The sequence below is a fragment of the Pelodiscus sinensis genome, chromosome 16 (assembly GCF_049634645.1).
Source record: "Pelodiscus sinensis isolate JC-2024 chromosome 16, ASM4963464v1, whole genome shotgun sequence".
NCBI classification, from domain to species: domain Eukaryota; kingdom Metazoa; phylum Chordata; order Testudines; family Trionychidae; genus Pelodiscus; species Pelodiscus sinensis.
In genome coordinates, this window is record NC_134726.1 from 8,565,583 (window position 1) to 8,581,797 (window position 16,215).

At 35.2% G+C, this 16,215-nt stretch overlaps 1 protein-coding gene across 10 annotated transcripts in view; it reads left to right on the plus strand.

Moving 5' to 3' along the window:
- RBFOX1 (RNA binding fox-1 homolog 1) overlaps nt 1-16,215 on the plus strand; it is a 2,643,423-nt gene that overhangs the window by 2,197,319 nt on the left and 429,889 nt on the right. For 2 of the 10 annotated variants that reach the window (XM_014574334.3, XM_075899257.1), the window contains exon 1: nt 3,383-3,788. The exons of 4 other annotated variants lie outside the window; for them this stretch is intronic. In XM_014574334.3, coding sequence (XP_014429820.1) covers nt 3,645-3,788 — 144 coding nt within the window. In that variant the 5' untranslated portion in view covers nt 3,383-3,644. Of the gene's footprint in view, nt 1-3,374; nt 3,789-16,215 lie in introns of those variants that run through there. 4 more of the 10 variants (XM_075899259.1, XM_075899256.1, XM_075899258.1 and 1 more) reach the window with 4 other exon arrangements.

Here is a 16,215-nt window from a genome sequence, read left to right on the forward strand (position 1 = left end):
AGGGTGGGGTTGGCAGCAGTCGGCCCTCAGCGCCACTGGGACCCCAGCGTGTCCGTCCTCAGCCCTCAGTGCTGCCTGGAGCACACTGTATGGTGCCCATACCTTCCTGGGCAGTTCTAAGAGCCGTGTGGCAATTTAAAGGGCCCAGGGCTCTGGCCATTGCTGACACCACAGTAGCTGCAGGAACCCTGGACCCATTTGGATTGCTGGGACAATTATGTCCTTTCCCCTTCCTCCATGTTCTGGGTGGGCCTATGTATGTAACATAAATTGGTGGCCCCAGTCCAGTTACTAACAAACAAAACCACAACATCTGATACTAATTGGCACCCTTGCTGACAGTCTTACCAAATCAGCCAAGGATCAAATGCAGTTCAGAAATTGGATCCGATGAGTCTGCACAAGTACAGGTTGATTCATATTAGTGCTGGTGATGTGGAGTACAAAAATCAGCCTTAACAGCAGCTCACGTTCTCTCTGTTCTATAAATTGAAAACAGTTCAAGATAGAGTGTTATTAAAATGTAGATTTAAGTATACGGATGGGATGTTGATGAGAACCAAGATTTTGTGTGAAGTCACAATCAGTGTTAAGGTTCAGTCCAAATAAGACATTTTATGAACGGACACTTGAGTACAAATTCTCTCTGGTCTTAAAATATAATCTTGTCTTGCTAGGAGCTTCAGAGATGCTGAAGAATCTTTAGTGAGTCCTTGTTTATGAGTGATGAAGGGGTCAGAAAGTGTTCAAGGTTAATCATGGGGCTTTTTGGACTGTTACTGAGAGTATTTACTGTATGTACAGTCTAACTTGGATTGTGGTTAGACCATTGGGCTGAAGGGAGAATCAATGGCTTTAAAGTGGTTGACAGTGATTTCATCTTTTGAATGTAGGCATATTGTTTATTTGCAATGAGAGGTTACCCCTGGAAGGGGCCGGTGTGCCTGTTACAAAGTTGGTGAGAATGTTTTTTCCTCACTTAGTTGAAGCAGGGTACTATTCCAAGCCAGATTCTGTTTCAGATATATTGTAGCAGAGATGTTCTGAGTTAGTTTTGTATGTTTAATGCTTACGATTAATTTTCACTGATCCTTTTGTGTAATAGAAAAGTGAGATTATTTAATTGTTATTATTGGTAAAGTGATGGTGAGAGCAGGCAAAATTGCATAGAGCAATGGGAGATGCACTTTCTTAAAAGAATGGTGGGAGTATGAAAGACTCTTCACTAAATGGTCTTCAAATGATTGTTCATAGATTGCTTTAAAGGTTTTGGATTTTTTTCTTTTCTTTTATATAAGGTTCCTTAACTATAAAATGAGTAATAGACAGAGGGAACTTTACTTGACAATTGTCCTGTTCCAGAACTTCACTTTGAAAATTGGATAACTGTGTATAATTCTAAGCTCTTTGGCCTAGAAGCATTATGCCTTTGATTCTGGCATTACATAGAATGAATGGTTTATTGGCCCCTTACATAACATATTTGTTTTTAATTAAAGATTCTGATAAGGTCTTATTAAAGTACCATGTATTATTTATCATGTTTCATATGAAAATGAGCTGAAGGAAAAATTCTATCCGCTTAGGGCATTTGTAGAATAACAGGCTTACAGTGCTGGGGGGAAAAAAAGAAGAAAAGCATGATATACTCTTGTCAGAACAGGAGACTGCTTAAGGCAAAGGGAAAGAATGAAAAAAGGAGAAGGGACAGAAGGGGTGTTCATTTGACGTTGTTTCTTTTTCTTTTCTTTCCTTTTTTTTTCCTGATAAAATAATTTGTGCTGTTCTGTAGCAGTGCTGTAGTTCCGACATTGGCACAGTGGTAAAAGCATGGATGTTTCCTAAGCCAAAACTAAATCCCTGTATTGTAAGTTTATGTATTTATTGTTTTAGAGTTAATTTGTGTGCTGTATGACTTTGGTTTTCTTGAAATGACTGCTTTTGGGAAGAAAAAATATGTAATAATTGGTGCTGTTGGAAGGAAAGATTTGGGTTGTTGCTTAAAGAAGATGTCTTCGATTTATATGTACAATTGTGTGTGTAAAAAAATAAAATAACTACTTTTTCTGGAATGCTGAAAAATCAGTGATATGCTTTGTGAAACTGTTTTCAGCTCATGGAAAGGCTTTTTATTTTTTAAGGAAAAATGTGGTTTCAAATTAGAGACACCGAGGATGACAAAGACCTCGCGTGTATATATATTAATTATTTTTTTCTTGTTCTTCATGGTAATCTGTTGATACAAAATGTGCCTACGTTAAAGTTGGATATCTTTCAAAATTACGTAATGTATTAATCTTCTGAAGAGTTTGCTTCTGAAAGCAAAAAGAAAAAAAGAAAAAAAGAAAAAAAAAGAAAGAAAGAAACTAAAGACTAAAGCAGTACTTTGAGATTTGACCTTTTCCCCAGAAGAATAAACAGTTCACTTATTTTGTCAAAAATCATTTAAAAACATTAGGGTATTTTTTGGTCATATGACAATATTATCTAGGAGGAAAAAGCTTTAATATTGGACCAAAAAACCAAGTTAGACTATAAATTATTTGAGTTTCAGGTCGCATCCTACTTTTTCATAGAGACTAACTAGATCTAGTAATGAATAATAAATACTTCATAAAATTAAAAAAAAAACAACTCTTGAGCAATGCTGTGTCATCCCCAACATAAAAAGTACACATTAAATTCCAAAAACTGACAAATGTAATTTGTTCATATAACTTGACAACATGAGCCCTTATAATAGACCTCCTATCCTTCAGATACATTGGTAATTTTAGATGGGTTTCAGAGCAGTTTTAAGCTATTTTCTTCATTTAAAAAAACCAGCTGTGCTGTTTTATAGCCTGTGTTTTCATTAGTTTTATTTTCTGTGTTTCTACTGCAGTGGTTACTTTAATATTTCACAGTATTTATAATGATTTTCCAGGCTTTTTTGGGGCATGATAGTGTAGACATAAAACTAAGATTTTTTTTTGTAGAATAAGCTCCTGCAGACTTGTACAGATTATATTTCCTTTCTCTGTTTGTGCTCCATTCGTGTATTTCTTAGAAGGCAAAAGCCCTTTTTTATTTGTCAGGTGGTCCACAAAAAAGGGGGGCAGAGGGAGAAGGGCTGAATCATAACAGACATTCAGTCCCAGCTGGGCTATGACATTAATTGCCCAAATCTCATGGATGTCTGTGATGCAGCGTGCTTTCTCTCCTTCCCAGCCCTCCCTAGGGATTTTAAAAATGCAGTATTTGAATTTTGGTGAGTGGTAAAGACCCTGCCCTAGGACCCATTTGACAAATGAGAAGCCGTGCAGTATCAGCACCAGCCGACTGAGCCTCAGTGAGTCAATCTCTCTCTCTACTAGTCAGCAGCTACTGTTGTGAGACGAGCCTCGGCTCTCACTGTCATTGAGGAAGTTCCATTTGCTCATCAATAGGCTGCAGGCTGTATCTTCTGGTTTTTTTTTCCTTCTCTCTTAAAAATTTGTAGTTTAAGTCTACCAAGTGGCCTTAGCTGACAAATGAATGTAGAGATCTAGCACTGCAAAGGGGAAAAGAAAACAAGACAGTGAAAGACACAGTTTCTTACTTAAATAATCAGAAGGGAGGGAGGGGGGAACCCTGTAGTTGCAAGACAGGAGAAACGTGCTTGCATGCAAGCCCCCTCTCTTGTTCTACGTAGACTTCAGAGCAGCACCATGCAGCATCCCCTTACGGGTGCAACCTGTGTGGCACTGCCGAATGTGGGTATGTGTCCCCAGCTCTCCTGTGCCTTGACTTTTATGTACTTACAGCAGGTAAGTTTGTTTAACTTTTTTTCTTCCCCTCTATTGTCTGCATTGTCAGCATCTTTTATGGGATTCATTGCCTTAAAGATATCCTTTGTATGAAGAGGATGTGTAATTGTCTTTTATTGTGGGGGATGGATCTTGCCTCTGTACTTAGAAATGATGAGTCTGCCTAAAAGAGTTAATTTAGTGCAGGTTCAAGCATTTGGGTGCTTTACAAGCCTTTCTTTTGTCAAAATCTTTATTCGTGCTGTTTGTGCATATGCTTAACACAGTACTTTGGTTGCTTTGCTCCTGGATTCTGTACCAGAATTTCAGCCATGAAAAAGATTGCTCTTACCTCTTTATTCAGTTGCAAGCATAAATTGTGCTTCTAATGCCCAATGGCAATTTTTTTGTAGCCTTCTTTGAAGCCAGGAATTTTAAGTCTTCGTTGAAACGTGCTGCTGATTAAAATTAAAATCTGACTGATTTTAATCAGAAAAGAAAATCATTTAATATTTAAAACCTATAGCTGTGCAGAATTAGAATATTTGAGTCACAGAAGTAAATTTGCATTGCCTTGAAAAACTGACATAGAAATCAAGAAAACAATACCTAAATCTTAGTTCATTTTTAAGTCTTTTCATTTATGAGCATCCAGCTTGCTGCTGCTTTTTTTCTTACTATTCCAACAAAGGAGTTTCCAGTTTCTAACCTTTGTCTATTTCAGTGTATACAATAAAATATTTGGCAGCACAGGATGTTTAAACTAGTGTTGCTTGTATTGGGAATTATTTTTCTGTGGTACTTATTTAATTTTAATTTTAATTTTCAACTGATGAGCACTCTGCTACAGAGGGTTGTACAGTAGCCATACACAGCCAAGATTAAAATACAAAGTCATGCAAATGTGATTAGTTTCATTTATTTTTGGCCTTTTTACTGAGAGGTTGGGGGGGGGGGGTATGTGTACATATTGAAATTCCATTGAGGGGTTACATATAGATGCATTTGTTTGTGAACTCTTAAAGTTTAACTACAGTAGTTTAGATACATAAAGACTTCCCCAATAAACATATCTCTTTATCGCTGTATTTTAATTTCTAATCATGTCTTTTATTGTTCAAAGGTTAAGTTGAAGTTTCTTTTTTAGGTTCATATATTTAACATTTTTGTTACTAACCAAAAGTAAATACAAGTATTTTAAGCTTCTGAACCTTCCTGTTGTTTGCTTTCCTAGTAGTATAAACCATTTGTAAAATACAGCATGGAATCCATAATAAAAAATAATCAATTATGCATGCATGTGGGAGGGCTTCCTGTGTTGACAACTAAAATTTACATTATGTTTATCTAATGTATACATAATTTAAATGTCTTACACAGAAAATGTAAAATTATGTTCTTAATAACAGTTCGTTATGGATATGTGTTTAATATAGCATTTATGAATCAGCTTTCAAGGTTCTTCTCTAACTTATGCAGTGACTGGATAGGTACAAATTGTACTTGTGTGTTTTACTGTTCTGGTTCCTCTGAGTTTCCCAAAGAACAATTTGAGCATTAAGGAAGGAACTTTTGAAAGAGAAAATGTGACTTAAGGTGAGAGGTCAACATGGCCACCCAAGGACCTGATAAGAGATTACATAAAGATGAGGTTGGAGGTTGTAATAATGTTCCTCGATGATCTATTGCAACAGCTTTATGCAAACTCATGCACCATATAGCACAATTACATCCAATCCATTTGAGAGAAAGATGAGACATGATTACCAATGCACTTTGCAAAGTGTTATGTCTTCAAGTTATTTTGTTTAAACTAAGTGGATTAACTGGTGCTCTAGAAGTTTATAGGTTATTGCTAACCTGCTGGGTTTAGTCTCTCTGTTTTCTAGCTAATTATACTATCAGATCATTACACTTTTACCTGCCTTAATCGGGGCTGTATATAACTGCTAAGGCATCAGTTTTTCTGAAGGATAATTGCGAGGATAGTTGCTATATCTATTTACTGGTTATTGTGCAGATTTCATAAGATTAAAAAGGGAAAGATAAGATGTAATCTATACTCTAGAATATGTTAGAAGTGCATTTGATTTTTGTAGCTTTTCTCTACTCATAACAAATAATGTGTAATAAGCACGCCAATCTAACCAGATGTTCTTCAAATACTTTCCCAAACTTAAATATTTTTTCATCTCTTTAAGGTTGTCCATTTCCCTCAATACTTGTGATCTGTATATTTTAACTAACAAGTTAGTAATCATTAATGCCTCCTCTTCAATCTCCACCTCCCCTGGTATTTACACATTATGTTAATCTAGATAGCCCTTTTTTTCTAATTTACACCTTTAATACTCCTTTTTCATTTTGTATCTAATTGAAAATAAATATACATTATAGCTATATCTTTTCATTCCTCCACTTGTGAGATATTGCATTTTAGATTTATTAATAGAACAGTATTTTATTCCATTTAATTCAAGCAATTAGGACAAATAAACAGTCTTTGCTGAAAGGTTAGAAAAAACATATTATTTTCCCGTTAAAGTGGTAGCTGCTCTTTCTCTCATGTAAATTTAATATACATAACTCATGAGGCTGAAAAGTTTCTTGAGAGCTAGTCTGGTCTCTCTGAAAAAAATCTGTGTTCTGGAAGCTCTTTAAAACTGCTATTATTTACTTGATAAACTGACACTGCTTTATCTGTTGGTTGGATAGGAGTTTATCAAAAAAAATTCAAAAATCTATAGCGATAAGTATTACAAAAGTCTTCCAATACTATTTCAATGCTAGCGACTATATATTTGCTATTCTATCAGTCTGAATTATGCTCACAAAGTTTCTGCAGCTAAATGTATAATTATAGTATTATGTAAAATGTTTCTGTTCATACACCACTGCTCATTTAGAAACATCAGTAATTTTGCGATTGAAAAGCATAACATGAAGGCCTAGTATAGACTTAGTATTAACCATGAGCAAAATGGTCATTAAAAAGAAAAAGAAAAACTGCACATTACTGTTAAGTTAGCAAAGCTATCTGAAAGCCGCCAAAACTATTAGGTAAAATTCTATTAAATATCGTAGTCCAGAATTCTAGCTCCAGTTCTCAAATACTGCAGAAAGCACTATGAGCATGGGACAGGGATAAAAGTGCAGAACTTTGTGTTGGGTTATTTTAAAGATAATTGTTAGCAAAACTGGAGATGCATATTAGGATTTCACACAGTGTTTTCAGGTATAAGCATTCTGTGTTTTGGTTTCAATGCATCTCCATGCTATTTTGAAGTGTTAAAAGTGCTAACTTTATTTATAGAATTTGGAAGCGCTGGCGGGGGTGAAGGGTGGGGAGCAAAGCGAGATAAGAAACTGTGCTTGGCTGCAACTTTATGTGTCAGGTGTTAGCCCAAAGCAATTTTTTACAGCTGATTTTAACCCACTGTAAATCAGGATTTATAATGTATTAACAGAGATTTAACCATATTAGATCAACTATATCTGTATACTACTTAATATATTAGAGGATATAGTAGTATTTAGTTGATATTTTACTGAGTGAAGTAATAGAACCAACTGTTAAAGCACTCTGTAAAATTCCATTTCATATTGTGCCATGCTGTTGTCAATATTTTAAGATTGGTAAATTTTTCCACTTAATGATGATATATGTGGTTTGTTTTAAATAGTGAAGTGGTTTGTACAAAGGGTAATTCCTCTTAAATGGAGCCATTGCTCATAGTGGACATCCACAGATCGAAAGCAATTGAACTGAAACTTCAATATCAACCTTCTCTGTCTTTAACTAGAAAGTAGCTCATGTCATAGACAGTGGTCAGTGAGACCAGATTTCATACCAATGATTTAAAATAAAAAAAATCACACCATGCGTAGACCTTTAGTTGTAAATTTGTATAATGCTATTTAGGTTTTAACCATTGTGTCTAAGAAGAGTTGAATTCCCCACACAATTTACCTGATTCATGCTTCTGAATTTGAAGATTTATAGGAGTCTAAAGGATTTTTTTTCACATTCTCTCTTCATGACTTTATTCAAAGTTGATTTATTAGATAGTGCTTTCGATTGATGCAGTCAATAATGGAGAAAGGGATTAGAACAGATTATCTTCACATATAAATTATATAAAGAATTAAAATAGGATGGATGGATGTTCTCAGGTTGCAGTATATTTTTTTGATACAGAACCAGCACACTAATTGTTGAATGACACCGGAGCATTTTAGTCACACTTCAAAGTACCTTTGTTCTGTAACTTTACATTTCATAAATTAGTGAGATCTGACCGATCAACTGTTTGAGTTGATTATAGTAGGGGAATGTTTCATGACATCAATTCTTAAACCAATACTCTTTATCTTTCAGAACAAAAACACTGAATTGCTTTCTGTGTACTGAAGATGTTTGATTCACTGACTCTGTTGTAAAATTATTTAATCTGACTTTAGATCATGAAAATTGTAAGCATCTGTTAGCTTACAAATCTAAGCCTTTGCACAATTTTATTCGTCAGTCTGCTATTTCATGGCAATTTTCATGTGAGAACATACAACTTCTACTTATGCCTGCATGAGTGAAAAGAAGTCCACATTACTAACGCTCACTCACCATCTGTTTTTCTTACAGCTGGGCCTTGAATAATTGTCCAGTAGCTGATGGTCTGAGGGTAGACAATCTTTTTAAGGTTTTCTGATTCATTTAACCAGATTCACTGCCCCAAGAGAAACATAATGCTAGTTTATTCATTTTGGTAAGATAAAAACACTGTATTTTGACAGGCAAATTATAGTATTCTATTGGGGGAGGGGGGGAATGCCATATTGCAAACAGTATCAGGTTGATGCATTTGTACCTAAGGGGGCAGTGTGGCACTCTTAGGAAATTTCATCATATAAATGAATCAAAACTCATAAGGTGTGGGTGTAATTGTTGCATCTGGAGATCTCTTTAATGCTGAAGTAGTGAGTGATATCCTGGTGTTCTGTTTGTTTTAATTAAGGAAAATAAGGTCATTTGATGATCATCGATAAACTTCCAAGTTTACATATGAAACTCCTCCTCCTCGTTTAAAGTGAAATGTAAATGATTATATCTCTTTGTCATGTAAGAGCCACTTAAATGTTTTCCAGAGATTAATCAGAAGCGGCTTAGAGAGCAAGTGCTGCATTCTCATTCTGAAAGAAAGCTAGTTTGGGCATTTGACTATTACTGTGCTGAACAAGGTCACTTTCTAGCCACAACAGTAAGAAGAAGTGCATTAGTGCACTGATTCCCTCTCCTTAAATACCAAAGGCAAAAAGAAAACAAAAAATCACCAAATAGTTAACTTTGGTTACTGGCTATTTTGGAAAATAACAACAAGAACCATCCAGTAGGAGCTTGACTTGGATTTTATGTGGCAGGGACAGGTAGAGTATCTGTATCTTGGAATAATTCCTTTGATATTGTGCTTATTGAGTATTAAAAAGACAAAATTTGGGAGTAAAACTGTGATAGCTGTATTTTCTGATGTCAATTACTTGTAAGTTGCCACTCTTAATTGGTATTTATTGAATATTTACATTGACAGTTGTGTTTAATATTTGCTGTGGCATTTTGTGCCAAAGGAAGTGTGAAGCAGACAGTTAAGTTGGGAATGTTTTGGAGTGAAGAGGGAAGATTTCCTCTCAGTTTGTCTTTTTACAAGAGTGGTAAAAAATGTTGGAATGAAGGGGGTTTTGATATTTGTTTGTATATTTTTGAAATGGTAACTAAATTATACCAAAGCTCCAATTTGAATACTGTGTTTAGTTTTTAACATGTAATAGAAGTGAGAGAAAGTGACAAAAGCTGTTGACATAAGAGTTTATCACCTTGCATTATAAAGCTATAATGACTTTAGTGGAAACTAGAAGCCAACACTTTCCATATGAATAATCCCTCAAGGTCTGTAACCTCTTTAAGGTGTTCATGTGATTGATTTATCAGTTTTAAATTGAAGTGTGTAATACTCAGGCTCTCCTGAGGAACTCTTGTCATTTCTTTACTAGCATCGCTCATTTAGCTCTGAGTAGCTTAGTGCACAGCCATTGACTTCTTTTACATTTTGCTTCCCCTCCTCTTCTGTCAATGCAGAAGCCCAGTGAATTTAATTAGGGAAAATAGCATATTTAATGTCTATAGTATGCTGAGTAGTTGTAGTCAGGCCTTTGGTCTTTTGCACTATAGCAGGCTCCAGCTGTGGAGAGCTCTCAGTCTGTTTTGATCCTGCGTTTTTTGTTGCATTAAACTCATGCAGAATCAAAATTAAGAACGATAGTAAGAACCAAAGCACACAGAGGATTATTTTGTGTTCACAGTGAGGTAATGATTTTTTTCTGCACTTATGGAACAGAAGTGTGTTAGATTTTAAACTCTAAACATGAAATGAAGTTCAACAGAACACACATGATTTAATCCTAATAAGATCTTCTTGTGTTTGACTTTTGACCAATTTCCATCAAAATCAACCCAAAATTCTGTCTGCCTTCTAAGTGTAACCCTGTGAGTATGCCTAGCTTCTTATCTATGCATGTATTTGGTAGTGTGTGCTGTTCAGTTAGTATTCCATATCGTTGTGAGCATCTTTCTTGTGCTTTGTTTCTCTTGTGTTTCTGCTTGCTACTTTGCTTCATTTTCTATGACAGGTAGCTCACATCTTATTAAATACGTGCTTATATTAAATGTATCCATCAGCCACATTCAGGTTTTGCCCTTCACTTTAAAACAATTAGTGATAACCATCATTTGTAAAATTTAACATTGAAGACTCTTAATATAATTCACAAATGCAGCAACCAATGAATAGGACTTGTAGTGGGCAAGTTCAGCAGAAGTTGTAGAGGTGAGAACAGGTTTCCAGGAAAAATGTAACCTAGTCAGGTGGAGTTACTTCAAAAATGTTGGGATGGATGGAAGCCTGTATATTGTATGTCTGTCTTCTTCCTTGAGCTTTCCTTCCCTGTCATGGGTTAGTCCTATCCCAGGGATGTAACATGGCTGCATATACCTCAATTAATGCTCTATGGCAGGAGGAGGAAAAACATTCTCTCTCACTTGTCAGAAGCAAAGTTATTTACTTTCAAAAGCTGACAGAATAGCACTGCAGGGGCTTCATTTTTTTCAGTTCAGAATGTCATTATTGTGTAATGCAGAGGGATTTCTACATTCTTTGTAGCCTTATTCTTATCCTTATTATGTGCAAATTGGCACCCTGTTTTAAATAATATCATTTTTGCTTGTGCACTTTTAAAAATCCACATTCAAAGACCATTTCAATGTTTACCATTTAGCAGACTGGGAATATATTTATTTAGTATTAGTGCTGAATGTATATGTGACCAAGTATTTGGGCCTACCTGAAATGCAAGAGTGATTGTGTTCTTGATTGCTTCTACAATACAGCCTTTTTCTCATGATGCCAAGCTCATGATGTGAGATTCAATATACACTCAATAAAAAAATGCAAACATTCTGGTCTAGAGTGATATTCATGAAATAAAAGCCCAGGAAGTCAATTGCAGTACTTTAATTCCTGTTCTGTCTTTAATAGCTCCTTATCCAGTTTCATTTAGAATTGAATGCGGCTTATCAGAGTTTTATGAGATTACCTATCCCTCTTTAGAAAGTGTCTTGGGAGGTCCAAAGTTAAAAGATAGTATGGATAACTCTTGTGCGCATCGTTGATATTTTCTATCTCCTTCCAAAAGAGAAAAAAAATTGTTCCCATGAGAAGTAAAACTTTCCTTCATTCAAGAAGGAGCTTTTTTTTTTTTTTTTTGCAGTGACAGGGTTTTAAGAAAAAAGAACAGCCAAACTTTCAGTAGCATTATAAGTTAACTTTTTGCTTCAGTTTAAAGTGTAAATTTAACAGACTTAAAAAAAAACCCCTCTGTTAATTTGTAGCAATTTTTTTTTTAATCGCGATCCTGAAGTCTTTAAATACCGGGATATGAGTTCTGTTTGTAAATGAACTTTTCCTTTCTTAGCAGACTTCAGAACCACTAAATTTATAATACAATTGCTTGCCTTCAGAGAGAAAAAGGAAAGGAAAAGTACAAAGCTATTGGGAAGCGTCAAACACAGAGAATGATGGAGTATGTTTCATAGCAGCCAATTCCAACCCCAAAATCCCTGTTGTGCAGGAAGGCTTTCCAGCTAGCACAGGAAATTCAGCCATTGCACAGCATAGAATTAATGATTTATACACACCGCACCACTGCTTTTGTTCACTAGCAGAGCCTGGTTGTGTTAATAAAGGAATTTCAGGGAAAAAGGGTCCTGGCATGCTGAGCTGTTTTGCTCAATGCAGTGGATTCTGCCTTCATAAATCAAAAGAATTTAGTGCTTTACAACCTTTCAGAGCTGCTGAGGGTTTTTTTTTTTAATCTGATTCACCTAGGAATATTTTCATTGCTTTTCTATAAAGAATGAATGAACTACTGGATGAGATCTATCTCAGCTGTTTTAGGGTTGATTGGTTTGCTTCACAGTGGCATTAAGCTTCCATTTGTTTTCCATTTGCTATTTATGCTTTATGGTGTTTTCTATGGAAATAGGCTAGCACGGTTTTATTAGCATAAAGAGATGCAGATCACATTAGATTCTGCCTTCTTTCTTACACATAACTGAGTAAAATGTACAGAGGAAATGTGTGTTTGAAGTAAACAAAGTAACTGTGTGGCCTTTATGTAAAATAAAAAGGTAATAACACTCCTGGGAGTACCTATTTTAGCATAATGTACATATTAAAATTAGAATAATGTCACAATTTTGTTTTAGTAACAAACACAGGTATTAATTTTATGAATCAAAGTTATTCTTATACCTGAGAAACTTTCCTCCCCACCGAAAAGCGAGGATTAAATAAGATTTTATTTTCATGCATGGAAGACTACTTTTAGAATATTGGATCAATCTTTCTATAACAGGAGAAAACATATAGACATTTAATTATTTTGATGAAAATAGACAACATAGAGTAAACATTTTATATATAACCTTACTTCCCTGATGTGAAATAGAGAATTGAATGGGACAGTGAGAACCAGAAGAAATATGGAGTATGATATCTCATAGAGTCTTTGCTGAGTTTCCCATTTATTCATCTACATAGAAGTGTGTACAAATGTGAATTTCATTTTGAAGAATTTATCTTGAAGTTAAAGAAAAATACTACTTTATCTAACAAGAAATTTGTATGATATTTTAAAAAAGAGCAGTTGCAGTGGTTTAGGTCTATTTGAATCATGTTCAAGTTCATTGATGATATAACCTTTTGCTTACAGAAAATGTGATTGCACTGTCAGGATTTTGCTGCATTACAAAAATATGGTTGTCTAGTAACTTTAGGAAATTAACCAATGCGACTGTCAGCAGTAGTAAAATTAAAGTTAATTTTGTGAAGAATTTTTTGCTGTTGTCTGAAGAGGGCTGAATGCAGAGAAGGAAATAATTTATTTTATTCTGTTTTCATCACCGGATAAATAGTGTAAATATTGTGAAATAATACAAGGCAGGTGTCCAGTAAATGAGGTTTATGTTTATATTGTACCATTTTTTTGTTTGTTTGTCCTCTATTATTTGGGCGCATGAGTGTCTCATTGTGTTTAATTATGTCTATGAGGCACAAGACAGCAGTCAACATCTGCTCTATTGTTTCCTTGGTTTACATATAGCTTTGATGGGTTATTAAACAATCTTATTTTTCAAACAGAAAACAAAGGAACAAGCTAAACCCATATTACATTATTTTGTAAAGGTACATTATGCAATTAGTACTCTAGGATTTGTACATATTTGTTGTTTTGGCTAAACAAATGCCTTCCTATTCTAAAAATTGTTTGGGCTACAAAATGCTCTATGATCTCTGTCAGTTTTCAATGAATAGTAAATACCCAAGTTACTGTGATGCCAGTGTATTAAAATAAACGTATATGCATATTATATATTTAAATAACATTGTGTTGTGAAATATTGAGACATAATACAAAAATGAAAAAAAAATCAGAAAAGTGTGTTTATTCTCCTTGTATTTCCTCAGAAGAAGCAACTTTCTACATAAACCTTATAATTTAAAATATAGTACAGTTTCACTTATATTTGTTATACGATTGAATTTAATGAAGTTTTAAATTGTATTTCAATCATTCATTTGGGATAGACAGCCCTTATATTGGCTCCAATGCTGTAGCCCTTACATGGGGTGAAAAAAACTAGTCCTGCTGAATTCACAGGAAGGTTTTCTGTGTGGGCACTGAGATAAAACATTCTGAAACATGGTTGCCCATTTTATATACCTTGGCTACGTCTAGACTGGCATAATTTTCTGCAAATGCTTTTAACAGAAAACTTTTTGCGGAAAAGTGTCCGTGCCAATCTAGACGCGCTTTTGCGCAAAAAAGCCCCGATCACCATTTTCACCATCGGGGCTTTTTTGTGCAAAACTAATCTGAGCTGTCTATACTGGCTCTTTTGCACAAAAGCTTTGCGCAAAAGGGACTTTTGCCCGAACGGGAGCAGCATAGTATTTCCGCAAGAAGCACTGATTTCTTACATGAGATCGTCAGTGCTCTTGTGGAAATTCAAGTGGCCAGTGTAGACAGCTGGCAAGTTTTTCCGCAAAAGTACAGTTGCTTTTGCGGAAAAACTTGCCAGTCTACACACAGCCCTTGTGTTTTCAAACTTTATCCTGTTTTATGGTGGTTTGCATAATGCATCCCTTATTCTGACCTGGTAGGCAGACTTGGTTTTAAGATAAATTATTTTTAAAAATCGAAACACCCCAGTATAGTTCTCTTTTGATTAAAGAAATAAAACATAGAAACAGATTTTCCACTCACATCATCAGATAGATATTGTTATTTTGTATGTTTACTGTTATTTATATTTCATGTATTTTAAAAAATTGTTTTCCAAATAGAATGTAGTAGGTGAAAATTTCTTCTGTTTCTACATAATAGCAAACATCATAATGGATATTATTATAACTGGAGTGGATGCATAAAAAAACAGACAGGATGGTAAAGTAGCTCTAGCTTATTTTATAATCCATTGGGAGTAACATCATCTCTGCAGATAAACTAGCCTAATGTTTTGAATGTTTCAGACTTTTAAGAAAGTTCCTCAGTTTCCATTTAGAACAGTGGTGGGCAATCTGTGGCCTACAGAGATTCTATGTGGCTCTTGGGACATTTTGTTTATCATTGCCCACGCAAAAGGTTGCCAGATTCTCCTGGTTTCCATCGACAAAATCCCTCTGCCCTCCTTCCCCCCCCCCCTCGGTATTACTAAAGTGACATGCATGTAAAGCAATGGCACATGAAGTGAGTTGTGTGCTCATTACTGCACACAACACTGACTGTGAGAGCCATGCTCTCCCTCTGTATCCAAAGTGCTGCTACAGTTCAGTTGGCACCCCACAAATTCCAGGTATGCAAGTGCAGAGAGCAAAACCACCCTATCCCAGGAGACCATCTTGGTTGTGACGATCTTGCACCCCACCGAGAGGAAGGCGGGCCTCTCATGCAGCCCACTCATTAGCCTATGTTGCCCATCACTGACATAGAATCTAATATAAACAGTTGGTTTTTAGGGGTGCTGAGAACTCGCAACTCTCATTGACTGTCAGTAAAGTTGTGGGTGCTCAGGACTTCTGAAAACAGACCTTTCATTTCTTTAATTGTAAAATGAATCCATTTATAAAGGAACCCACACAGAATAAAAGGGTATTTTATTCACTGCATCGAGTGAGATTCATGTGTATTTCCAAATTGAAACCTTGCAAATATTGTTAATTAAACTGTTATGTATTGTATAAGCATTTGAGAGAATCCAGACTGTTCAAATTCAGAACTGTAAACTATCTGGGTGTATATAAAAGTCCATATATAAAGATACGTCTTTTGGATTTATGTTTAATTTATAGTTATTAAGAAAGTACAAATAATTAATTTATTTGGACCAGCTATTCTAAGTTTCTGAGATAAGTTTGCATGCCACTTTGCAAAATGTTACTCAGTGTTTGGAACAGAACAGAAGTAGTTCACTTTGTGTGCAAAGCTAATTAGGAACACTTGCTAACCTCCCACTCAGCTAGCCCTGTAAATCAATCACAGGAGGTTTGCATATGATGCAGAATTCAAAATATGTCTCATTAAGTGCCAGCATAAGCTCCTTAGGAAACCTGAAGCATTACATACTAGTTTTGCTGCTATTCACATATTCCATGTGCTTGTGGCAAGTGCAAGTTCTAAACGAGAAAATTCCTGACATAGTTCAGCAATGGAAAAGGATAGAGTTAGAAGAAGCTATGATAAATAGTTAATATTTTGAATTTATATAACCAGACATATAGGACCCAATCCTTAACTGGTGAAAACCATCTAGTGCCTTGACTTCAGCCACCTTCACATGATG